Here is a 25,676-nt window from a genome sequence, read left to right as displayed (position 1 = left end):
AAAGACCACTTGAGCCCCACTTGAAGCTACACCTGTACAGTCAGGCTGGGTGTGAGGAGCTTTAGGAAGGCTCTGACTCACTTTCCCCATCTCAGAGCTGTCCCACTCCCACTCTCCTCTCTAGGGGGGGGTGGTGGAGATGGTGATGCAGAACTGGGCTGCTCTCCCTGCCTGCTGCCACTGGGAAACCCACACAGTGGAGAAGAAGGGGAGGTGACATGAAGGCAATCTGGGTTTATTTTTAATTTTTTTTTGTTTCTTTCAGTCTAGGAAAAAGAAAGCTTGCAGAGGTGGAGGAATGCAAGAGTGGAGGGAGGCTGAGAAGAGGCTTTGTTGAGCTGGAAGTGATGCAAGAGGTGGACTGGGAACCTCTGAGACATTTCCCAGCTCTGGGTTTCTTGGCTCAGAGCTCTCTGGTTGCCTCCCCCCATGGGCAGGTTTTACCAGCAGTCTTGTGTCATGCTCTGTGTTTGCAGCCTTGCTGCTGCAGAAGGAGAAGAATTCCTGAAGGGTGGGGAGAGCCTTGCTCAGGGGTGGAATTCAGGGCAGGTGACACCAATGACAGGGAGGGCTCTGCTTCTGGAGAGGGTGTGCTGGGCTCTGGCCCCTGCAGGACTTGTCTGGCTGCAGATTTCTCATTCTCACTCTGTCACAGTTGCCCTGTGGATCACTGCATGCTGCTAGGGGATTCAGGTAATAGGAATAAATCTCCTAGATTACCCCTCTTCTGGTTAGCATGAGTTATTGCTGAATTATGGGCATAAAACCTGCTTTTCCTGAGCTGTCACTTTGTGTGAGACTGACATTCTCTTCTCTGGCCATCCCTCAGGGTGACCTCAGCCTGCCCTGAGCCTCCTGCACTCCTCTGGTTGTGTCCCTGGGATCTGGGGAGCAGCTGAAACCCCAGGAAAACTTTCCCAGCCCAAATCTCTCCTCCCAGCTTTCCAGAGCTGCAAAGTGGTGAAGCTGGATGTGGCCTCACACCCAAAAAGGTAAAAACCCCTCTGGCTGGAGGCTGCTTTTAGTGAGCTGTCTGTCTCTTTTAGGGTTATTGGAAGAGATGCAATACCTCAAGTCAGCTCCAGCCTTTATCTAGGCAATTATCAGAATTTTGCTTTGCTTTGCTTCCTGCTCTGCTGAAATCATTGCCCAGCTCCCCATCTTTCAGCTCCTCCGCCTTCATCTCCTCAGTTGGGTGCTCTGTGAACCAGACACCTTCTTGTTGACACCACACCCAGCACTCCTGGGGCTCTGCTCCTGGCTGATTGCTGCTGAAGGGTGACCCCAAATGGGAGGATGACCCCAAATGGGAGGTCTTCTGGCTGCTTCTGCTCAGTCACCCTCTGAGCAGACCTAAGGAAAATACCAGTTTGTTCCCAGATGAAGGTTCCTCCATGCCTTGGTGAACTCCTTTCCCCAGGAGGGGGGTGTCCTGCACACTCTTTAAAAGATCTTGCCCCTCCTCACCCATGGCTGGGGTTGTCTTGTTTTTTCTACTCTTTACATCTCTCCTGTTCTTGCCTTTCAGCTCCCAGAGCCCTGAGGAAGAGCTGTGGAGGTTTTGCTGCAGATGCCTGCTGTGCCACTCAGGTTTTGGTGCTTTCTTCATGGAACCCTTGCTTGGAGCAAGAGTTTATCCAGCACCATGTGCAGGGCTCCCCAGCAGCACATGCCTGGCTGACCCTGCTTCCAACCTTGAATTTCCAAAAGGTGCCAGACACTGAAAGCTTTGGCATTTGAAACCTTAATGAAGGATCTCCCACCCTCCTCATGGAGACCTCTTGTGGGTTTCCTGGAGAAAAGGCTTCTTGCTTGGAGCTGGAAGGCTGTGGATCTGTTTAACAAGAGGATGCAGTTCCAGTTTATGTAGATTTGGGTAGATGAGGGTGGGTGTGGGGGAGATAAACACATGAAGTGTGGGGAGAGCTGGGGCTTGGGTATCTGGTGATGGTGTGGGTCAGTGTTGGCTTCTCTTGGTGTTGCCACAAACACGTGGTGGGCATGATGGGACAAGGCTGAGCCTGGGACATAGCTGCCTTATGGAAAAACTTGTTTTGAAAAGCAGCAATCAAGTGACCAAACAAAGACCTGAGGGTGCAAAATTCTTCTGCTGCATCCAGAGATGTTGAGAGAGTCACTGTGTGCAGTTCCTGAGTGACCTGGGGGAGCAGATCAGTGAAAAGAAGTCTGAAATGGGTAGAATAAAATTTAAGAACCATCCCTTGTTAGAATCTGCAGCAAGTCTCATTTTTATTTTTGCAGCTGGTGCTTGCCAGGGGTTCCTTTCTGAAGCACTCAGGGGCTGGCAGCTTGGAGAGAGCACAGATTCAGTCAGAATTGGTGCCCAGGACTGAGGAGCTCCTGGAGAACATCCCCATGTGGGATTCAGCTGCAGGAGCAGGGCAAACCTCTTCCTCAGCTCCTGCAGAGTGCAGGTACTGCATTAAGGACCCAGAAATCCAAATCTCTCTAATAACATCATTAATTTTTAATGAGTTTTCATCATTTAGTTTTTATAACAGAGGAGCCTGCAGGAACTGGAAAGCCCCTAATGTTATATCCTAGGATTTGCAGCAGGGAAATGGCTGAGGGTTTGTTGAAGGGAAACACCAGTATCTCTGGTGACAGGGAGACAGGGATGTCTGGGATGGCAGTTCTGGAGCCCTTGGGGAACATCCATGCTCTTGGGAGTGCTCCTGAGCTGTGGGTGCTGATGTAAAAGCCCCTGGGACACTTGGGTGCGGATGCTGAGCACCCAGAGCACCTTAGCAAGAGAAGGTTCAGCAAGGAATTAGAGAGGTGGCCGTGCCCTAGGACTTGTCTGCACCCATTTTGTCCTTTTATCCTCTTGCAGTATCTTCATTGATGATTTAGATGAGGGGATTGAGTCCACCATCAGCAAATTCACAGATGACACCAAGCTGGGGGGGAGTGTGGATCAGCTGGAAGGCAGGAGGGCTCTGCAGAGGGACCTGGACAGACTGGAGAGTTGGGCTGATTCCAACGGGATGAGGTTCAACACGGCCAAGTGCCAGGTCCTGCACTTTGGCCACAACAACCCCATGGGGAGCTCCAGGCTGGGCACAGAGTGGCAGAAAGGGACCTGGGAGTCTGGATTGCCAGGAAGCTGAACAGGAGCCAGCAGTGTGCCCAGGTGGCCAAGAAGGCCAATGGCATCCTGGGCTGGCTCAGGAACAGCGTGGCCAGCAGGTCCAGGGAAGGGATTCTGCCCCTGTGCTCAGCTCTGGTGAGGCCACAGCTTGAGTCCTGTGTCCAGTTCTGGGCCCCTCAGCTCAGGAAGGAGATTGAGGTGCTGGAGCAGGTCCAGAGAAGAGCAAGGAGGCTGTGAAGGGATCCAGCAGAATTGCTGTGAGGAAGGGCTGAGGGAGCTGGGGGTGTTGAGGCTGGAGAAGAGGAGGCTCAGGGGAGACCTCATCACTCTCTGCAACTCCCTGAAAGGAGGTTGGAGCCAGGGGGGGGTTGGGCTCTTTTCCCAGGCAACTCTCAGCAAGACAAGAGGGCAGGGTCTCAAGTTGTGCCAGGGGAGGTTTAGGTTGGAGATGAGAAAGAATTTCTTTCTGGAGAGGGTGATCAGGCATGGGAATGGGCTGCCCAGGGAAGTAGTGGATTCTCCGTGTCTGGAGATCTTTCCAAAGAGCCTGGATGTGGCACTGAGTGCCATGGGCTGGGAACCACAGGGGGAGTGGATCAAGGGTTGGACTTGATGATCTCTGAGGTCCCTTCCAACCCAGCCAGTTCTATGATTCTATGATTTCAGCTCTCCTGCTGCCTCTGGGCTCTGTGTTTCTGACCTTGCAGAGCCTGGAGCAGAGGTCGAAGTTGGCCATGACACACCTGGAGATGTCCTGAGTTTCCTAGTTGGAGACTTCCTGGGGAAGCAGCAATTTCAAGCTGCATTGAAGCCCCATTTCTTAATGGCAAACATTCAGTAACCAGCGGGAAGGGGTTCCTGGAGCAGCCATGTCCCGCTCAGGGGGAGGGAAGGCACCTGCTGACTGCTCTCCTCCTCCTTGCTCCCTTGGGGCTCATTGTTTCCTCCTGTATCCTAGGAATGAGAGGCATTACACCCACATGCATGCTATTTGTTACTCTCAGGAAGCTCAGAGGTGTGGTTTGGGGCTCCAAACCCATCCTGTCATTTCAGGTGCAGGTTTGAGGAGCTGGAGCCACACCTTGCTTTGCTCAGTGAAAAGCAGCCCTCTCCCTAGCCCTGCACACCCACTGCCCAACCACCAGTGCCTGGGAGGTAAGAGCCTCAGCTAACTGTCCCAGCAGGGTTGTGCAACCTCTTCTCTTCCCCTGCCAGAGGGGAGAGCAGGGAATTTGCCTTCACTCACTCTGAATTCCCTGCCTGCACCCCCTCCCAGGGCACTGCAGACCCTCAATAATTTTTTGTCTGCTTTGGGTCAGGTTTTGTGAAGAGTCTTGGCACCTGTCAGTTGACTTGCAAGACCTTTTAACTTGCCTGCTCCCAAGTTTGCTGTTGCAATTAAGCATTGTTCATATCTGCTTTCTCTTGGCTGACATAAGGAGATTCCTCACACCTGTGGGTGCTCTGAAGACCTCTGCAGAAATGCTGCCCTCAGCCCCAGGGCTGGGCTTCCTCCTTTTGCTTGGTGAGTATTACTGTGGTGCTGAGGGGTATCCAAGAGGATTTTTCCTTCCTAGCAGCTGTAGTTAATCCTCAAAAGGGAGGATTTTGCTGAAAATATGTTAAACATTACTTTGGTGGTTGCTCTAAACCCTTTAGTTATGCCTCTCTGTTACTCTACCAAAGGATGTTAGGTTTTGTAATAAACAGGGTGGGAAGAGAAAATTGGGATTTATTCTTCATCCTGTCTTTGCAGAGCTGTCTGCTCTCTGCTCCTTTTGTTGGAGCATCCAGGTGTCTCTGGGAAAACACTTAAACAACCTTAGCTGAATCTGATGACCTCTCTATTCCCCCACTTTCCCTCTTCCTGGTTTAGTTTGGTGTTTTGGTTTTGTTTTTTGTTTTTTTGGTTGTAAGGCATTCTGGAACCAGGATCATTGTTTAGAAATTATCAGCACTTTATTGTTTCTCCCTTATCAGACTTGAGATCCTGTTTGCAATGACTGTTGATGAGAACAGAACATGAGCTTGTAACCCTGCAGACAATCTGGGCAACAGCTCCATGCAGGGACCAGCATTTTATCTGCAGTGGGCTTAGGAGAAGGCAGAGGGTCAGAGATGTGTCAAACCTGGGGAGAATTTTCATCCCTCAGCTTGCATGCACCTCTCTTTTGGGGATGAATCAAAGAGAGAAGAAAGAAGCAGCAAGTTTGAGAGCCCCTGAGCAGGAGGGACAGGGAAGGAGAGGAGATATCCATGTGGGAATGGCCTTGTAAAGGAGCAGTGAGGGTAGAAGGGGGCTTCAGGGCAGGGAAGTGCCCTCCTGGAGGAGGAGGAGGAGGAAGAACAGACTGTGGGGAGCACAGTGTGCAGGGGGGAAGGAGGCAGTGGCTTTCAGCCATGTGTTGGGATGCAGCTGCTCCCAGAGGGATGTGCAGAACCCCAGAGATCTCTGATGCTTCATGACACATCCCTTTATTTGTCAGGTTGGGAGATGCAGGATTTCTTGTCATGCAGTGAGGATTTTTGTGATGGGTTGGGGTCCTCTCTGGGCTTGCAGAGCAAGCAGCCACCCTTCCTTTTCCTCCTCTTCCCTTGCTCCCATGATTTGGGAGCCAGTGGGACAATTTGCATGCAGCAGAACTTCCCAAGGGTGGGGGCAAAGGGTTTGGCTGTGTGTTTCCAAGGCCCAGTCCTGAGGTGAGCAGGATGTGATTAGCAAGGTGGAAACAGCCTGGCTTTGTCTGCAAGCAGGGAAGCATGGCCTTGGGGCCAGCCCCTGGCACTCAGCTCCTGGGGTTGATCCTGGGAACTCCCCCAGGACTTTCTCAAGGGGTAAACCTGGTGTGTGTCAGGGCTAGAGGAAAGCTCTGTGTTTGCTGAGCTTAGAGGTATGGTTTTTTTTTTTTTTCTTGTTACTTAGTGACAGTTTGCCATTAATCAGATGATTAGGAAGGAGTGGCAGCCTAGTAATCATAGAAGCTGTTGTAGGAATTAGGGTCTTGTCCATCCCTACAAACTATTTTATAATCCCCTTCCTAGTGCAGCTCACTGGGCTGGGGAACACATCCACACCCAGGAAAGCTGCTGCTTTTCCCCTCTGCCTCTTCCCTGTGATAATTCCATCGTGAGGCTCTCCTTTCCTCTTGATTTCTGTGCCCAAATATCACTGTGGGTTTGACTGACACTGCCCTGGGCCAGCTTAGCCCAGTCCCCAAGCCAAGTGGTGTGGAGGAACCACAGGAGGTTGCTTCTCTATGCTGGTTTTGGGGCTCAGCTCCTCCCCATTCCCCAGAGGAGTCACTGCTGACCAAATATCTGTATTTAACACCTAGATAACCCCCAGCAGGGGGTGAGGGCTGGGAGTCACTGATGCTTTAGAGCTGTGGAGCAGTTGTGCTGAACCTGAGCTTGCTGTGACCCTCTCCTTTCATGCAGCATTTCTTCCATTCACTTGTTCTGTCCTGTCAGAAGTTTTTTTTTCTTTTTTTTTTCTGTACACAGAGGGTGCTGAGCTTGGCAGGCTCTTAATCTGCAGTAAATAACTCTGATGCCAGGGAGATCTGAGTTGGTGTGTGGCATTCCTGGGTCCCTAAGCTTATATTTCACCCCCTTTCCAGCTCCCTGGCACTGGCAGGTTGTAAGTTGCCATCAGGAACAATGTAAAAACTAGGAAACAAGGAGCAGAGAAGTGGAGGGACCTGTACTGACCTGCCAGATTTTCTTTCAGTAAATCTTTGTCACACTCTGAGACAGAACATCACATTTCTGTGCTCTGCCAGACTGACCCAGGGTGGGTGGAGGAGTTTCCTCCTGTCTGCTCCCCATGTAGCTGGCAGAAAGTCAAAGAGAAAGCAGCAGAAAGAGCTGAGAGAAATGATTTCCTGGCAAATTGGGTGAGGAATGAGGAACAAAATAACAAAGTGGGATGAGAGGTGTTCAGGGCCTGTTAAAGCAGGCAGGGGATGGGCTTTGGGAATGAGCTGTGTCCTAAAATCACTGCTTTGTCTTCCAGGGTGTCAGGTGGCTGCTGCATCTTCTCCTGGGACAGATCTGGTAAGGCAAACCAGGGTGGTTCAGATATCTCTTGACTTGGAAAGCCTTTGGGAGTTGGTGGTCAGTGTGGGCCCCTTCCTGATAGCAGGATTTAGATGGAACTTCATTTCTCCAAACCAGATCCATTGCACTGAGCATGGAGGTGGATGCTCAGTGCCCTTCCCCTCCCTGTCTCCCAAGCAGCAAGAGAGGTGGGATTGGCTTTTCCAGGTCTTTGCAGGGCATCACCAGGCAGTCCAGTGAGGGATGATTCCCCACTCACATCATCCAGAGAACATTCCACCCCATTTTCCTTCCTGCCTGAGTGATGGGAGGACTCAAAATAACCCTGAACCTTCCCAGTTCTCTGAAGGGCAGAGCCAGGACTGGTTGGGATGTTGCAGGTGGCAAGTGGGGACCTCTGGATCTGGGCAGCTGTGTGCTTTCAGGTCATAGCCATGTACCAGTGGGTGCAGTTGTCATTCTTGTCTGCATGCACTGATGACAAATGTCCTCCCATTGTACCTGCATGCTAAGAGCAGCTCCTTTTTTCTCCCCCTGCAGTGCTCCAGCTCTTCTGTCAATGGTGAGTTTCTAACCAAATCTCTGTAAGGAAGTTTTAGACAAGGTTCTGGGTATTTCCATCACAATTTCATTTGTCTTTCTCATTTTTCTGGGGGGGAATCAGAATCTGCAGTGTGTGCTTCAGTGAAAAGGTACGTGAACCATCTGCAAGTTATCTTGGCAGCATTTTTCCTGGGAGGTGACTCTGGGTTTTCTGGGGATGTCCCTTTGGGGAGCAGGGAGCTCCTGCAGTGAGGTGTAGCATCTTTCTCTCTGCAAAGCCCCAGGGTTGCCCATGGGTGGGGGTGGCTCTGGTTGCAATGATTGAAACAGTGAAGGAAAAATACCTTCCTGGGGCTCTGTGTTTGGGCATGGCAGGGAAGGTCCCTGCTGTGGCATCCAGCCTGATTTACTGCTCCAAGAGCTTTGGTGGTGGTGCTGAGCTCAGCTTGGTTGGTGGTGGGGGCCTAAAACTCAAACAGGTTTGCTCCAAGCCTTCACTAGACTTGATTCTTATTTTGGGGGTCAATGTTTGAGGGTCAATAATTGACAAGTGTCCTTTCCCTGCTCCCAAATGATGCCAGCAAATAATTCCCACCATTCATTCCCCACCAGGGTCAGCCAAGAGATGCTTCTGGAGGTGGCCCAGGGCCAAGCCTCTCCCTGCAACCTCACTTTTGGTCAATATGCCTGTGCACAGGTAATGGCACTTCCCATCTTCTCACATGGTTTGGTTTGGGTGACAATAGTGCCATTTTTAGCCCCAAATCAGCCCCCCTGTGGGCTGTGAGGGGCTTGTGCAGACCTAGGGGCTGGGCTGTCAAGTTTTCCCTCCCAAAACTGAGAGAAGGGATGGGGTCAAACACACTGGGAGCATCCAGAGCACTGGGCTGGGGCAGTGTCACCTTCCCAGGCAACATTTCCTCAGTGTCACAAGGCTCAGGAGGGGCTACACCATTTCTGGGCTGTCTGTAGGCATGGGGGATGCTGTGTTTTCCAAGTAAGAAGGTGGCACAAAGGTGGTTTCCAAAATAATTTGACTCTTAGGAAGTGGCACCAGAGCATTGAAACAAATCTCTGCATGAGAGTAATCCTGGTCCATCAGGATGAACTGCAACAAACTGATTAAAACACAGTAAAAAGTGGTTGCAGTGTGGAAAGTGTCACCTGGAATATTTCAGGTTTACTTTCTTCCCTGCTTTTGTCATTATCTCTAAATTTCTGGGCTGCCAGGAACTGCAATGGAATTGACAACAATTGGTGTTTTCCCATAGATATTCCTAACAAAAATGGCATTTCTTTAAATATTTGGCAGTGATTTATTTTGGTTTGCATTTTTTCTTCAATTAAAAAAGTTTCTGGAATGAGAAAGCTCCCTGGAGACATCAAATGGCTTTTTTTTTTTTTTTTTTTTTTTTTTTGGTGGGGAGCCATTCTAATCAAGTTTTTTAAAGCCACCCTTTGCTGGGGAGAGTCACAGGTTAGGTTACAGATGGACCCAGCATTTGGAACTGTGCAAGTTTAGACTTTAATCAGTGTAAGCTGGACTTCTTCTGGCTCTTTTTTGTCACCTCAAAGTGCTGAACACTCACGTGCAGCATCTCCAGAGCTGACAGACCTTTTATGAACTCTCTGTGGATTTCCCTGTTCTTTTCCAGAGTGCTTGGCTTCAGGACCTTCAGGATGATTTCCTCCTCTCCCTGTACTCTTGCCTTACCTCTACACCTGCCCGTGCTGTGGATGCTGAGTATTCCATCCTCTTCTTTTCCAAATACACCACCAAGAAGCTTGGGGCTGCTCTGACTCTCTTCAGCCAGCAGGTGGGTGTCACCAACCCAGCCCTTTCTTCACCTCCCCTGGATCCAGTGGGAGGCTGGAATGAACATGCCCTTGGTTTTACCTTAACCTTGCCTTGTTTGTAAAAATTGGCACCATTTCAGTCAGCACATCTCCACCAACATAGCAGAGTTCTGTGTTGTTAACAGGAGCTGGGAAGAGAGGAGGAACAACCAGTAGTAAATGGAGGAACAACCAGTAGTTAATGGAGTAAAAACCAGTGGTTAATGGAGGAACAACCAGTGGTTAATGGAGGAACAATCAGTAGTTAATGGAGGAGCAATCAGTAGTTAATGGAGGAACAACCAGTGGTTAATGGAATAACAACCAGTAGTAAATGGAGTAAAAACCAGTAGTAAATGGAGGAACAACCAGTAGTAAATGGAGGAACAACCAGTAGTAAATGGAGGAACAACCAGTGGTTAATGGAGGAACAATCAGTAGTTAATGGAGGAACAACCAGTGGTTAATGGAATAACAACCAGTAGTAAATGGAGTAAAAACCAGTAGTAAATGGAGGAACAACCAGTGGTTAATGGAGTAAAAACCAGTAGTTAATGGAGGAACAACCAGTAGTAAATGGAGGAACAACCATTAGTAAATGGAATAAAAACCAGTAGTAAATGGAGTAAAAACCAGTAGTAAATGGAGTAAAAACCAGTAGTTAACGGAGGAACAGCCAGTAGTTAATGGAGGAACAACCAGTGGTTAATGGAATAACAACCAGTAGTAAATGGAGGAAAAACCAGTAGTAAATGGAGGAACAACCAGTGGTTAATGGAATAACAACCAGTAGTAAATGGAGGAAAAACCAGTAGTAAATGGAGGAACAACCAGTGGTTAATGGAGGAACAACCAGTAGTTAATGGAGTAAAATCCAGTAGTTAATGGAGTAAAATCCAGTGGTTAATGGAATAACAACCAGTGGTTAATGGAATAACAACCAGTGGTTAATGGAGGAACAACCAGTAGTTAATGGAGGAACAACCAGTAGTTAAGGGAGTAAAAACCAGTAGTAAATGGAGTAAAAACCAGTAATAAATGGAGGAACAACCAATGGTTAATGGAATAACAACCAGTAGTAAATGGAGTAAAAACCAGTAGTTAATGGAGGAACAACCAGTAGTGAATGGAGTAAAAGCCAGTAGTAAATGGAGTAACAACCAGCAGTTAATGGAGTTAAACCCAGTAGTAATTGTAGGGCAGGTGTTGGCAGTGGGGGCTGTGAATTCCAGACTGCTTGTGCTTGAATTGCACAAACACTGCCAGGGGGAAGAGCTGCTGTCCAGAGAGGGGATTACAGTATAGAACATCCCTGATGTTTATAGATTTATATTAAAGTTTATTTAGGAGTCCATGCTCACTTGAATTCATGGCTGTCTTCTCCTCTTTGCCTCCAGTTTTCTCAGGTGCCTCTTTCTCTGGAGTGGAACATGATCTTCATCAATGGGCTGTGGGAGAAGATGCTGCAAGAACCTGACATTGAGAGCCCAAATGTTTTGTCTCAGTGGGTCCACGAGGGGCTTCAGCCATTCCTGGCCAAGCCCAAGGTCTTTGCTTGCCTCCATGCCAAAAATGTGTCATGTGAGACATTCCAGAAGATGTAAGTGCCAGACACAAGAATTGTTTCAGTCCCCTGTTGCTGAAACTGGAAGGGGGCTTTTAAAAGGGCCATCCCTTTTTGGGATTGTCAATCCTCAAGTACCAGCCATTTCTGTGAGAACCCAAGCTGCCAGGTTGCTGTGTGCTTGAGATGTTTGCCTTTCTTATCCCTCTTTAGAGTTGCTGCCCTGAGTGCCATTTATTCTGACCTCTCAAAGGAAGAGCAAAGGAACCTTTACACTGGCATCAAGCACTATCTCACCCAGGATGGTAAATGATTTGATTTTCTTTAGAAAGCAACAGAATGCTTCAGGCCCCTGCTATCTGCTACAGCATTAGTTGAGATCTGTTGCAGGACTAAAGCTTCACAGAGATTTTTTTTTTTGAGTGAATTTATATTCTCTTCATTGGAAATAGCCTGGAAGTATGGCAGTGACAAGAGGTACCAGGAATCAGTTCCCTGCCTAAAGGCTTTAATAATCCAGGATTTTATAAACCAGCACATTCAGTCCTTTGCCTGCTAACAGCCTGTGCAGATGGCATTTACTGCTTTTGCTGTGAGAGAATGGGGCAGAGTTTGGTTCTGAGAGCTGAAGAATTCAGTTCAGAAGTTAGCTCAGACAGGGGACCCGGGGAAGAAACTCCTCTCTCTGTCTCCAGGCAGCAGCTTGCTGGCAAAAAAACTAATATCCTACAAAAAGTTTTGGCAGATTTGAGGAGAGGAGGAGAATGGTGATGAAATATTTGGAGGGCTGTGCAAGAATGAGGGGTCTGTCCTCTCCCATGGATTTCAGCTTCATGTGGCAGTGGGGGAACGCTCTGCTGACTGAATTCTCTGACAGACAGAAGCCTGTTCAGCATTCAGAAATGCCCAAGCTCTGCAAGTCTGTCATTTTATGATGTCTGCTCTACCTCTTCTGCAGGATCAAACCAGAAATGCTACAGCACAGCTGCTCCAGGGCTGAATTCCACTGCTTGGTTTGAAAATTATCTTGGATCCTTTTTGGAGCAGGCTACTGCTGGAGACCTGCAACGTTTTGCTGATGAGCCAACAGTAAGTGGAGGCCTTCCTGCTTGAAATGAGGCTTGCTCACACTGTCCCAAGTGGCTGTCAGGATGAAAGTATCCATCTCAATTATTGTTTTGTTTTGTTTTATTTTTTTTCCCATGCCAACACCCTCAGCTTCAAAAATTTGCCCGTGATCCTGTCAGCATGGAGAGGATCAGCAACCTCACCCTGCTCCAGGAGACAGCTGTGTACTACACCTCACTGCTGACCTCAGCACCTGATTTTCCCTTGTCAAGGTACAGGATCTGACCTGGTTTAGTGTTGTACCCTGTCTGAGGGACAGCTTGCTGGGTTCATTTTTCTGTTCCTCAGATCATGGCCTTGCACTTGATCCTGGGGAAAGCCAAACCACAGGTTCCAAATCTTAGGAAATGACTGCAGTGCAGTGCCAGCCACCACCAAATCCCCAACAGTGTGGTTTTGCTAAACCTCTCAGAGCTCCAGTGAAAAAAGTGCAGTGGAAAAAGAGCATCTTTTGGAAAAAAAGGGGAAAAATCATAGAATCATAGAATCATAGAATCCTAGGGGTTAGAAGGGACCTCGAAAGATCATCTAGTCCAACCCCCCCTGCCAGAGCAGGGCCACCTAGAGTACATCACATAGGAACGTGTCCAGGCGGGTTTTGAATGTCTCCAGTGAAGGAGACTCCACGACCCCCCTGGGCAGCCTGTTCCAGGGCTCTGTCACCCTTACAGGAAAAAAATTTTTTCGAATATTCAACTTGAACCTCCTGTGCTCCAATTTACACCCATTACCCCTTGTCCTATCACTGGTCACCACTGAGAAAAGCCTAACTCCATCTCCCTGACACTCACCCCTTACATATTTGAAAGCATTGATGAGGTCACCCCTCAGTCTCCTTTTCTCCAAACTAAAGAGACCCAGCTCCCTCAGCCTTTCCTCATAAGGGAGATGTTCCACTCCCTTAATCATCTTAGTAGCTCTGCGCTGGACTCTTTCAAGCACTTCCCTGTCCTTCTTGAACTGAGGGGCCCAGAACTGGACACAATACTCCAGGTGCGGCCTCACCAATGCAGAATAGAGGGGGAGGAGAACCTCTCTTGACCTACTAACCACACCCTTCCTAATGCACCCCAGGATGCCATTGGCCTTCTTGGCCACAAGGGCACATTGCTGGCTCATGGTCATCCTCTTGTCTACCAGGACCCCCAGGTCTCTTTCACCTACACTGCTCTCCAGCAGGTCAGCCCCCAACCTATACTGGGACATCGTGTTGTTCTTCCCCAAATGCAAAACTCTACACTTCCCCTTGTTGAACTTCATCGTGTTTCTCTCTGCCCAACTCTCCAGCCTGTCTAAGTCTCTCTGAATGGCAGCACGGCCTTCCGGTGTGTCAGCCACTCCTCCCAGCTTAGTGTCATCAGCAAACTTGCTGAGGGTACACTCTATACCCTCATCCAAGTCATTGATGAAGATATTGAACAACACCGGTCCCAGTACCGACCCCTGAGGGACTCCACTAGTCACACACCTCCAACCAGATTCTGCCCCATTGACTACAACTCTCTGACTCCTTCCTTTCAACCAGTTCCTGATCCACCTCACTACCTGATCACCAAACCCATACTTGACAGTCTTGACAGTCTGTCATCCTGGCAACCTCTCCTCCTTGTTTCCCACTTGCAGGCTCCCAGACAAATTCCTTTGCTACCTGAGCCCCTCAGCAGTGAGCAACCTGAGCAGTGATGAAGCTTTGAGCTTGGCCCAGAGGATCAGCAAGAGCTGTGCCTTGAACCTGACACACAGAGGGATAACCAGAGAGGGAGCTCCCTCCTTCCTGACAACAGAGGAGCTGCAGGTAATGACTCAGGAACTCAGCTTCTTGTTCATCTAAGAGAGAACTGGTGAGGGCTGAGGGCTGGCTCTTGTGCCTGCTGCTGTGTACACTTCTCCAGGCCACCCTGTGGGGTTTTTCTTGTGGCAGCTGTGTCATGATCCCCCCAGTCTCAGCAGGCTTCATCACCCAACCTTGAGGCAGAAAGCCCAGTGCTTAAGACACCCAAAAGCCACAGGGTCCAGCAAGCTCACCTTAGTGCTGCTCTGACTTTCTGCTCATGTGGAACCTTTTCAGGTTGCATCCTCTTTGGTGGGGAAGTTTGAGAATTTCACTCCTGCAGTCCTAGATGACTTGGGCCAGGTTGCAGTTGGGCTCTCTGTGTCTGACATCAAAACCAGCATCAGTGGTGAAGTCCTTGAAGCAGCAGTTCCTGCCCTGGCTGAAATTCAGGCCTGGACTCCTGAGCAGTCCAGGGCTATCATCAACAAACTGCTCAGCTCTGGCTATCAGGTACAAAGGATAAAATCCCCAAATGGGCCTCACACCTGGTACAGCTCACTGTAAATAGAGTTTGAGCCTTCCTGCCCTCCTGTGTCACCTTCCAGATCCAGGATGGACAGAGCCTGGCAAAGCTTGGGAGCCTGGTGGCTGGCCTCAACAGCAGCACAGCTCGAAGTCTGCCTCCAGAAGTCATCTGGGAAGCCATTAAGTTGCCTGAGTTTGTTCAGCAAACGGTGACTCTGCCCTCTCTTCTCAAAAGGATATTTGTGGACAAGGTGAAGTTGGTTTGTTTGGTTTTTTTTTTCTTGTTTTTTCTTTTCTCTTCGGGCGTCATAAATTAGCAAAGATCCCCTGACCCAGAGCTGAGAACAGTGCTTACCTGGGGCATTGCCACACACCCCCACACCCAGACAGCATTCCCTTGGGGCTGTTTGGCATTGCTAAACAGTGTGCAGCAGGACCTGCACCTCAAGTTCCTATCACTGTGCCTTTGGAGATGTCCTTGGCTGCCAGCCACCATGTCCTGCTCAGCCTCTTGGGGACAAGGACAGAAGGGACAGTTGTTTTATGGGGTGCTTCTAGAAGCTACTCCCCAGTGACTTGGAAAAAAAAATGCTCTCAGGGAAAGGATATTATCATGGTTTGGAGTGAGAGCATGTGAGAAGCTTGGAAAGTCCCTTTTGGGGCAGACTGATCCTTCAGCAATGGACTGACTGTTTCATCCCTCCAGGTGACTGTGTAGGATTTGGACACCTCTTTGCCTATTTTTTTGCCTTGCCTTTCACCTCAGCTGCATGTCTGGAGTTCAAGTTTGTTGCTTTTCATCTTCCCTTTGGTAGGGGAGACTCTGACCTCTGTTTGGCACCAGAGGCCCTGCCTATAGCATGTCCTGGGGCAAGAGGGCTGCCAGGGCTCTGTGGTAGGGAAATAACATCTCAGTCAGCTCAGGATTGGTCTGCAATGTGCCTTTAGCAATTCAAGACATTTTTTGAGTTGACAGAGAGGGAAGATGGGTCCCTCCTTTCTGCCTGGTTAAACATTTTTAGGGCATAGAGCCAGGAGGTAGGAAACTGATAAGAGACCTAATTGTTCCCATTCATCAGGACCCTGGGTATGAGCTCCAAGCAGCATTCATAGCCTGATGAATATGTCAAACAGGAAATATTTCATGGTGTTAGGTCTCTAAGAAATGCCCAGATGATCAGCAGGGGAATTTGCCTGGCTTCTTTCCAGTTCATCATTTCTTCTCCAGTAATTGCTTGTTTTAGCCACAGCATTTGAATGACACATTTTGTGGTTTTTTGTTTTTTTTTTTTTACTATTTTGAAGCTTTCCTCCAGTGCAGTCCATCCTGCTGACCTGGTTAAATATATCCCTGATGCTTTGGCCAGTTACATTCCAAAAACATTGCTTGTTTTTGGGGAAGAGAAGCCCAGCATTCAGGATCTCAACAATAAAAGCTGGACCCGAGAGCAGGTAACACACGAGTGGTTTGTGTCCTTCTGACCCCTCAGCCTGAGGCTCTGCAGGGCTGAGCCTGCTCTGCAAATCTGGCTGAAAACACAGGTGATGTTGCAGAAGAGCTTGGTAAAGCACTGACACTCTGGCTTTGCTTCACAGGCTGCCATGTTTTTCAGTGATGTGATAAAGACAGAGCCTGACTTCAACAGGTAGCAGTTTTTCTCCTTTCCTCCCATTTTTCCACCTTTGAGTTGGCTTTGATTGCAATTCCCACGTTTCCTTTGGTGTGCAGGGCAGACCCACCCTGTTCAATCCACAGCCACAGCTGGGAACTGTCATGCAAACCCAAACACAGGGATGTAGGGTCAAGATTTACCAGGCTGCCAGTTGCAAAGTCTAGCCCTGAGCCACACTTGTTTTCTAAACCAGTGCTGCTGGCTTGGACTGCATCTGGAGCCTTGCTCCTGCCTGCCTCTGGGGAAGCTGTTTCTGATCAGAGGATGCGTCAGTCTTCCAAGTGCAATTCCAGGGATTAAATGTAGTGAGGCTGATGCACATCTTTTTGTACCTGAGATGAATAAGTATGAAATTCATGATCTATAGAGCTGGGAAAATGATGGATTTGACATCAGCTGATTTCCCAACAGGAGCTTTTCCATACAGAAATTCAAGTTTTAAGAGCTTCTCCCTGAACTCTCCCAAGCTGTTCTCAGTGAGGAGGAGCTGCACAACCTCTCTTCCAACCTGTGGAATGTAATAAAAACCCAGGGAGGAGACTGAGCTGGTAAATCAGGACACAGCAGTACTACTTGGGGTGGAGGTGCCTGCATTTCTGCTTCCAGTACCAGTTTCTAGGCTGTTTATTTGACCAGTGGATGCTTCTTGTGCTCCCACCAAGATCAAGACTAGGAGTTTTGAGGGGATGGAGTTTGGAAAGCACTGAGAACTTTTGAGAATTGAGAAGGTTAATGCTTGCTGTATTTGTTATTAGGGTTTTTTTTGTATTTAATGGTTTTGGTTAAAGATAATCTAGTTCCATCTGTGGGAGTTCAGCACTGAATTTTCTCCTGAATCCTTTGCCCTCCTTGATTTGCCTTCTGTAAAGAATGTAAAGATTCTGTAAATGTTCAGGCTTTCCCAGTCAGTCCTCCAAGGCTTCACATGTACAGCTGCTGATGATGTGGGAGAAGAAAGATTTCAGGAGTTGGCCAAAGTCATGAAGAAGAAGAAGGTCAAGCTGGGAGAAGACCAGGTCAGTTTGTGTGTTTTGAAGTGCCATGTTTGATGTTGTCAGGAAGACAGCAATGAGGACTCTTTAGCAAGAACAAAACCACTTTCAGCTCAATGGAAAGAAAAAAAAAAGGAGCCCTCATCCCCCAATTCTGAATCTCTTCCAAAGAGAGGAGAATGTAAAACCCCATTGGCTGAGTGTCTCAGGAACCAAACCCTCTGCTTTCTGTCTTTTCTTTCTTACTGTGGAGCAGAGTAAAATCTTTAATTTGTTCTTATATTTTCATGCTGGTTTCTTTCTCTGCTGTAATCTCTGGTGTCCTTTCAGCTGAGTTGCTTAGTGAGGATGGTGACTCTGCATGGCATTCCCAAGGATTTAGACAACTATCCTACAGACCTTCTGCTGTTTTTAAGGTAACTGTACTATGGTTTTCATGCTGTTGCCTTAGTACTTAGTGGGGAAAAAAGAGGTTTTACTTTGTAACCTGGCAGGCAGTGACTGGTTTAATCATGTTTGATGTGTATTTTCAACCTTATTCAGGACTTCTTGCAGGGGAAAGAAAATCGGATTCCAGAAAGCTTTCCAAAGAGTGTTAAGGCTCTTTCTTGTTCAACCAACATATTTATATAACCACTATGAAGCTCTTTTTAAACATATCTGTTTGGGTGTGAAACCAGCATGTGGTTTTAGCACTTCCTGGCCTCTGTCAATGTGCTTTTCTCTTACAACAGTCAGCAGTGTGGATTTCTTTGTTCTGGTTGCTGCCCACTGTGCTCTCTGTATGCAAATATTGAGCAATATTGAAGCTGAGCCTCACAATAGATTCCTTAAGGTGGAAATGAATTTATTTTTTTTTTTTTTTTAAATGTGGACTAGGATCTTTGGGCACAAGAGCTGCCTGGAGTTTAGCCTGTGGGTGTGGAAGATGTTAGACTGGACACAGTGTATGTTGAACACCTCAAACCTCACCAACTCCTGTTTGATGCCATTCATGGAGTATTTGTCTTTCTAGTCCTTCAGACTATGCAGCCACAGGGAGCTGTGTGCAGTACTTTGCTCGTGTTGGGAAAGCAAATCTTGATGTTCTGCCCAGAGAATCATCTCAACGCAAGCAGCTGCTCCTGGATGCTTTAACATGTTTGGTAGGTGGTGAGGGGACAGCCCTGCACAAGGCTGGGGGGCACCTGGGGCTGGCAGCTGCCAGCAGGGACAAGAATGCTCTTCTGCAGTGCCAGCCAGCTCTATTTAACACCTCTGTCTTGTTTTCTTGCAGCAAATTCCTGGCACACAAATAAATGAGGAAAACGCAGAGATTCTGGGACATCTGCTCTGTGACCTGGGTGGAGAATACATCAGAGGTTCTGGTGGGAGTTTGCTGAAGCATTTAAGGCAGTGTAAATCTTTCCTGCCTGATCAAGAAGAGGCTATTAGGAGTGTCATCAGTGGTGGTAACACTACCTTTGGGTATGAGTTTTTCTCCTGGGCATCAGCAAAACAGTTTCCTTCAACAAAGCCATTGTCCTGTTAAGAGTCTGAGAGAATTCCAGCTTGATCACAAACTTGAATAATTTGTTGCTTTTGAATTTCACATGGGCCCTTTTACATTGTTTTATTTAAACTTCTTTCAGCTGCAAAGCCTGGCTGGAATTCCACTCTAAAATAGACTCTCGTTTCTGTCTCTCACCTCCTCTAGCTAGAAAAGCCTCTTGTCTGTCTTTCATTAATCAAACCTCACTGGGACTGTCCTGATGAACACCAAGTGGGCTCTGGTTATTTGTCAGCCACTTGCAGCAGAGCTTTGTGTCTCTACCTGTCAGACTGACATGCTTGACAAACCCCTGGTGGTATCAAACAGGGGCATTGTGCAGGGAGGCAGAATATTTTCCTTTCCAGTGTCAAATGCCCCAAGATCTTGACACTGAAACGGGTGACAGTAAGCAACAGATATTCTTTGGGTTTCATGCTTAAGAAAATAATTTGTTAAATGCCATTTTCCCACCCAGCTCCCCATGCTGATGTTAGCAACAATTGCTCCAGCCCTGGTGTAACAGGAAGAGATTGAGATGTCTTAGGATTTGAATCTTTTATTCTCTCAGTGTCAGGTGTTGCAAGGATATAATTCTGGCAGCTTTTTAAGGCTGGGTGGGTTTTATTGTTGTTGTTTTTCTTCCTTGGAATCTAATCCCCACTAATTTCTGCATGCAGGCTTCCTGCAGCTTGGTCAGCTTTTACCTTGGATGAGCTCAGTGGGTTGATTCCTGTGCTTGATCACAGCATCCTGCAGCAGATCCCCAAGGTGGGTTGTTTGGGGAGGTGTGAGGAGCCTGGGAAGTTCTCCCAAGTCCTGCACTGTGGAAGGGGTGTCATGGGGGTTGTGCAGCCAGCAGGTCTTCAGCAGGGGCTTCATTTAAAAGTCTGGTGTTGAAGGGGATGGGTGGGCTAAGAGAAGTGAGGGCTGATCAAGCTGAGAGCCTGGAAATGCACATCTGGATCCTTGTCATCTTCCTTCTGTTGGAAGAGTACAGGGAAATAGCAGTAGCTCTGTACAGTGCTTTGTGAGGAGGAAAAATTTATGGGGGATGGGATCTGACAGAGGTTAAGCATTGGGAAATCTGCCTTTGGCTCACCAAGGAAGGACCTCTGGGCTCATAGCAGAACCTCTGCTGCCCATAGTATTTTACCAATGAAGTTCCTGGGCTGTGTGAGTAGCAGGTGGAGACTGCATTATCCCTCTGACCAATCATTTTCTTTGCAGAATCCTTTAATTGCTTGGCTGAAAACCTTTGCCCATGATTCACCAATCATTTTCTTTGCAGAATACTTTACTTGTTTGGCTAAAAACCTTTGCCCATGATTCACCACCAATCATTTTCTTTGCAGAGTACTTTACTTGTTTGGCTATAAAACCTTTGCCCATGATTCACCAATCATTTTCTTTGCAGAATCCTGTAATTGTTTGGCTGAAAACCTTGGCCCATGATTCACCAATGATTTTCTTTGCAGAGTGCTTTACTTGTTTGGCTGAAGAACTTTGCCCGTGCTTCCCCTCTGACCAGGGACGAGGTGGCCACTGTTGTGGAAGAGCTCCTGCCCACAAGACACAAACGTGCTGATGGTATGGGACCTTTCTTGGATTCCTCCTGGTTCTCCTGGGTCTCCCTAAAGGTGTCTGAGTTGAAGCCTTTGGTGGCAGATCACCCAGGAGGAGGGTGGTGCTGTGATTCTATCCCTGTCCATCTCCAGGAAGGGAGCACTCAAGGTTTGAAGCAAAAGGATTTAACACTGGGCAATCTGGTAATTCCTTCAACAGGTTGTCCACCTGGCAAGGAGATAACAGAGGATGTTCTTAATGACTCTCTTATGCCTACTTACTACTCAGCTGAGGAGTTACATGCTTGCCTGAAGAATGTCTCTCTGGAGAATCACCTCTCTCAGATGATGAGCTACCCCTTTAGTGATGAACAATTAGCTGTGCTGAAGAAGTATCTGGATGAGGTATTGCCAAGCTGAAGAGTGTCCAGTTATCTACTGAGGAGACTGCTCAGGGACTTGTCCAAAGGAGTTTCAGTGTCTCCAAAGGCTGAGACTCCACCACCTCTCTGAGCTCCTCTTCAATGTTTGACCATTACTGTGAGAATATCTGTGACTTAATCCCTAATCAGAGTTATCATTTCCTTTTGGCTTCTTTTCTGTGCACCTCTTAGGGGAGAGCATGGCTCTGTCTTCCCAAAACCTCTCTGACTTTGGTCTCTTATTCCTTATAAACCTTTTGGGCTTTAATTTCTCTAAGGGCATAAATTGGTAAGGACAGGCATGGTAATGAGTGTTCCCAGCACTAACAATGGTCTTCCCACAGACATATCCTGATGGGTATCCTGAAAGTCTGCTCCCCATAGAGGATCCTCTCCTTGGTCTCATCACACCCAAGGACATTTCCAAATGGAAAATAACTTCAGCTGACACACTGGCTGCCTTTCTAGAAAATAACCCCTCTCCTGAGCTGGTGAGGATTTGGGTTTGCTTCTTGGGGTGGGAGCTGCTGGTTCAGGAAAATCTCAGTGGGTTCAGATAGAGGCCCAAACGAATCAATCTGAAGTAATGACTCTTTAGTGTGGTGATTATTGTGTATTTTATTGTTGTTTGAGCATGAACAGATAAATTCTAATTCTCTGGGGGGGGGAAATTGTGTCTCCAGGCTACTGCAGTCATTGAACGCTACACTGGGCTGGGCAGTGCCTTGAACAACACTGCCCTGATGGCAATAGGCACCAGATATCTGTGCATCCTGAATGCTACTGACTTGAAGAAGATAGACCCCAGCAGCTTGAAGTGAGTCAAACATTGTGAATCAGCAAGTGCAGTTTCCTTTTCTCTCCACTCACTGGAAGGAGGTGTAGGAAGCAACTTGGTACCTGTGCTCTGTGTGCAGTTTTCAAAGCCTGCTGCTCCCCATCCTGCCAGGAAGGGCTCAGATTTGCAAACAAACTCTCTTTATTGCACCTCAGCTGGCAACAGATATGGTCTGTGTGCTTGCTTTTATTTCGAAGCAAAAGAGAGTTAATTAAAATGTAATTCAAATGCTTTTGACAGACTGCGAGATGAAATTAACTACATGACCATGTAAATGCATTTTCTTTGTAAATACATAAACTTATGCCCCATCAGGGCCACTCTAGCTTAGAAGACACATAATTTGGAGCAGGAGACAGCCATTAATTTTTTCCCTTCTCTCCATACACCTTGTCTGCTTGGGGGGGGTGGAATAACCTCTCCTATGTTGAGAAACTTGGATAGAAGGGTTCAAAATGTGTTCATGTTAAAGATAAAATCTTTTCTCTCCTTAAATATATATTTTATTTTTTTTTCCTGCAGTTTGTCATCTCTGTCTCTGGATCCTTCAAACTGTTCCCAGATTACAAAAGACATCTTATATGCCAAAGCAAAAGAGGCTTACTCAGAGCAACGTTATTCAGCTTCTTACTATGACATGATTGTGCCATATTTAGGTATGTAGGAGAAGAGTCTGTGGTGGGGAGAGAGAGAAGGCTCAGCCAAAAGCTGAGGAGGTATCAGATATCACCTAAGGTGTCTGAATTTTCAAAGCCAAGTTGTTGTAAGTTTTGGAGAGCTTGGCTCTTTTCCAACTTGCAGACAGCCTAAAATCTGTGTCAAACATTCTGTGCCTGACTTCACATTGCCCAAATCAATTGTTGGGGTATCACAGGGAAAATCCAGTTTATGACTTGTGGGTCAGATCTGGTAGATCAGGGAGAAATCAAGCTGCTAATGTTTAACCTTTGTCTCACTGGCCTTCTCCATGTCACAAAACACAGTTTGTTTTCCCTGTCAAGTCAAGAATTAATTTACAAACTCTTCTTACCCCTCTGTCAGGCCTCTGGTGTTGTCACAGATGGGTTTAGTGGCTGAGATCTTAACACCTCCCTGCTAAAGCCAAGTGTCATCCATACATTTTGTAGCTGGAACTCATCCTGTTAGCAACCCCAACCTAAGGAATTTTGGAGACATCATTGTAGCTCCAGCTCCTACAGGTTCTCAGCACTGCTGACTTGAGGGCAGGCACTGATAAACTTTCTCTTTTTGCTCCCAGAGGGTGCTCCTGCTGAGGATCTCAGAGCTCTGAGCAAAGAAAATGTGAACATGAACATCAGCACTTTGATGAAGTTGAGAAGAGACTCTTTGATGGTGAGCTGAACCTTCTCACTGTTTGACCTCTTGCACTCCTGGAGTTGGTTTTGCTAAGTAGTTGGTTTTGGTGCAAATCAGGAGTCACTCCATTGCATTCAGGAAGTGGAGAAACCAGCCTGAAACTTCTTCAAAATGCTAAGGCAGCCTTCCTGGGCAGTGTCATCAGAGTGTCCTGGGTTGTTCCCCAGCTGTGTGACAGATCTGCTAACAGGAGGGTTAGCAGCAGCATCAGCAGTTTGGAGGACAGCACAGTGATTTGGGCAGGGACTGGGGCCCCAAACTGGGCATCAGAAGACCAGAGAAAAAGGCTTTGGGGAACCACCCTCTTCATTCCCCTGACCTGACCAGAGAAAAAGGCTTTGGGGAACCACCCTCTTCATTCCCCTGACCTACGGCCAAGAGTGTCCCAACTGAAACCATTCACCAGAAATTTTTCTTCCTTATTTTTCACACTTCTGCTAATAGAAACCCCACCAGCTCCTAGGGCAGAGGTTATTGTGTCCATTCCTTACCTCTCTAATTCTTGCTGTCTGATTTCTCCTAGAGCCTGAAACCTTCTGAGGTTCAGGGCTTGTTGGGGCAGATGAATCTTCCTGACCTGAAGGCATGGGAGAGCACATCCCCCATCCGGGAGTGGATCCGAAGGCAGCAACAACCAGACCTGGATAAACTGGGAATTGGGCTGACTGGGGGCATACCAGTAGGCTACATCAACATTGTCACCCCCAAATTTGACCGTATGTACCATGTTAGGACATGATTGCTGTGGTTTAAATTTAGGGGGGGGGTTGGGGGTGACAACAAGGAGGAAAAAAAGTGCCTTCTGGAAGCAAAGTGCTGTTGGTTCTGTGTAGGAGAAATGAGGGCACCAAGCTTGAAGCAGCAGGGGCCTTGGGTAGGGCTGCCAAACAGCTCTGGTTCTACTCTCAGAAGTGCCTGTGTCAAGGCCCTGGAAAGTCCTGCTGGCTGCTCCTGTGCTGAGAGGAGAGGAGGGAGAAGAGAGGAGAAGGGAATGAGAAGGAGGAGAAGGGAAGGAGGAGGAGGAGGAGAAGGGAAAGAGGAGGAGGAGGAGGAGAAGGGAAAGAGGAGGAGGAGGAGAAGGGAAAGAGGAGGAGGAGGAGAAGGGAAAGAGGAGGAGGAGGAGAAGGGAAAGAGGAGGAGGAGGAGAAGGGAAAGAGGAGGAGGAGGAGAAGAAGGAAAGGAGGAGGAGGAGGAGAAGGGAAGGAGGAGGAGGAGGAGAAGGGAAGGAGGAGGAGGAGGAGAAAGGAATGAGGAGGAGGAGAAGGGAAGGAGGAGGAGAAGGGAAAGAGGAGGAGGAGGAGAAAGGAATGAGGAGGAGGAGAAGGGAAGGAGGAGGAGAAGGGAAGGAGGAGGAGAAGGGAAAGAGGAGGAGGAGGAGAAAGGAATGAGGAGGAGGAGAAGGGAAGGAGGAGGAGAAGGGAAGGAGGAGGAGGAGGAGGAGAAGGGAAAGAGGAGGAGGAGGAGAAAGGAATAAGGAGGAGAAGGGAAGGAGGAGGAGGAGAAGCGAAGAGGGAGTAGAGGAGAAGGAGTAGAGGAGGAGGAGGAAGGAGGAGAAGAAAGAAGGGAGAAGAAAGGAGAAGAGGAGGAGAAGAAGAGAGAAGTTGTTGATGTGGGCTCCTGCAGACCCCTTCCAGTGGCCGTTGTCACTCCCCACCCACCCAGCCCATTAAACCCCCCTGGGCAGTGCTCACCTCACCCCTCTTTACCATAGTTAGAAAGCCAAACATCTTCCCTGGATGTGGCACAGGAAATGTTCCCCTCCATGGGGGAACGGCTCAGTCATTGATTTCTTTGCATCTTTTCTTTCTTTCCTCCTCAGAACCATCCTCAGCCCCCCTGGGTGCTGTGGCCATGCTGCTCCACCTCCTGCCTGCTCTGCTCATCACTTTCCTGACGATGTCAGTCTTGTGCTGAGAATCTTCCCTCAAGAGAAAGCAAGACCAGGGGGAGCAGCCTGGGTACCTCTCTGGGACAGCCAGGCCTGGGGACTGAGAGGGTGCTCAGTAGTAGTAAGGCAGCCACTGCACAGCCCTGGGTTTACTTTTAGGTACTTTTCTCTTTCAAATCACTCAAAACAAAATTTAAAAAATCAGTGTTGTGGCTGAAGGGAAGATTTCAAACTCTTCAGAGCAGGATCTTTGCTTTTTGAACCCACCAAGCCCAGGTAAGACCCAGCCATGTGACTGCAACACAGGCAGCATCAATATTCTGAGAAATTTGACTGTTCTGGGTGTTAGTGATTGTATTTTCTCCAGGAACATGATTTCTTGACACTGCCAAGGTCTCTGAGCAGCAGTGATTGTAAATGAACCATTGATCTAAGTAAAAAATACCAGAAGCAAAGTGAGGAGTTCCTGGTGTCTTCTCTTCATTCAGGCTGCCCACATCTTTGTGGGAATCAGGCCCCATGGAGTGGTCAGGAAGGCCAGACATGCCTCTTACTTTTCTTTGGTGTTGACTACACAAAAGCTGTCCTCAGACTGCTTGTGAGGAGGATATAACAACTCTGTGGATGAATTCCAACTCTTTTCCACTCACTGGGAATTCCTGGCCAAAAAAACCCCACCTCAGTATAACCCATATCCAGCCCTTGAAATCCCTTTTTTTCCCCCCAGGGGGAGAACCTGCCTGCAGAGATGTTATAAATGCTCATTGTCCACCCTTTGCAGGAGAACAGCAGGGTCTGGTTTGTCCTCACTGCAGATTTCTGGGTGGCAAGAGACCCTTCCAGCTGCCTGAA

General features: G+C 48.0%; 2 protein-coding genes across 4 annotated transcripts in view; both read left to right on the top strand.

Moving 5' to 3' along the window:
• Nucleotides 1–25,676, top strand: part of SSTR5 (somatostatin receptor 5) — a 591,623-nt gene that overhangs the window by 128,922 nt on the left and 437,025 nt on the right. The gene's annotated exons all lie outside the window — the stretch shown is intronic.
• LOC115599155 (mesothelin-like) lies at nucleotides 605–25,270 on the top strand. Of its 3 annotated transcripts, XM_030459851.1 has the most exons (30): nucleotides 605–693; nucleotides 830–992; nucleotides 1,529–1,710; nucleotides 4,552–4,637; nucleotides 7,128–7,168; nucleotides 7,712–7,733; nucleotides 8,327–8,411; nucleotides 9,370–9,531; nucleotides 10,948–11,150; nucleotides 11,328–11,419; nucleotides 12,073–12,203; nucleotides 12,333–12,454; nucleotides 13,866–14,037; nucleotides 14,311–14,526; nucleotides 14,622–14,792; nucleotides 15,847–15,993; nucleotides 16,138–16,187; nucleotides 17,110–17,230; nucleotides 17,537–17,622; nucleotides 18,222–18,351; nucleotides 18,483–18,673; nucleotides 19,415–19,505; nucleotides 20,213–20,324; nucleotides 20,520–20,704; nucleotides 21,066–21,212; nucleotides 21,405–21,538; nucleotides 22,082–22,215; nucleotides 22,818–22,912; nucleotides 23,460–23,652; nucleotides 24,756–25,270. In XM_030459851.1, exons 2-30 carry the CDS (start codon nucleotides 971–973, stop codon nucleotides 24,848–24,850), a joined length of 3,618 nt encoding a protein of 1,205 aa, XP_030315711.1. In that variant the 5' UTR covers nucleotides 605–693; nucleotides 830–970; the 3' UTR covers nucleotides 24,851–25,270. The 3 variants fall into 3 exon arrangements, 2 of the variants coding, with proteins under 2 accessions (XP_030315711.1, XP_030315712.1); XM_030459852.1 differs by lacking the exons at nucleotides 605–693; nucleotides 830–992; nucleotides 1,529–1,710 and adding exons at nucleotides 4,217–4,267; nucleotides 7,836–7,863; XR_003988175.1 differs by lacking the exons at nucleotides 21,405–21,538; nucleotides 22,082–22,215; nucleotides 22,818–22,912; nucleotides 23,460–23,652; nucleotides 24,756–25,270 and having other exon boundaries at nucleotides 20,520–20,839; nucleotides 21,066–21,138.

This window comes from Calypte anna, chromosome 14 (genome assembly GCF_003957555.1).
Source record: "Calypte anna isolate BGI_N300 chromosome 14, bCalAnn1_v1.p, whole genome shotgun sequence".
Classification (NCBI taxonomy): Eukaryota; Metazoa; Chordata; class Aves; order Apodiformes; family Trochilidae; genus Calypte; species Calypte anna.
Note: the sequence above shows the minus strand (reverse complement) of the source record. Positions and strands in the feature narration are given on the sequence as shown.

What these genes read in the sequence shown, in the direction of transcription:
- LOC115599155 (XM_030459851.1), top strand. Translation starts at nt 971, where the DNA reads ATGTGGCCTCACACCCAAAAAG. An exon ending in TGACTCTCTTCAGCCAGCAG is followed by an intron (nt 9,532 to 10,947) that starts GTGGGTGTCACC and finishes CTTTGCCTCCAG; the next exon opens with TTTTCTCAGGTGCCTCTTTC. An exon ending in TGTCACCCCCAAATTTGACC is followed by an intron (nt 23,653 to 24,755) that starts GTATGTACCATG and finishes TTTCCTCCTCAG; the next exon opens with AACCATCCTCAGCCCCCCTG.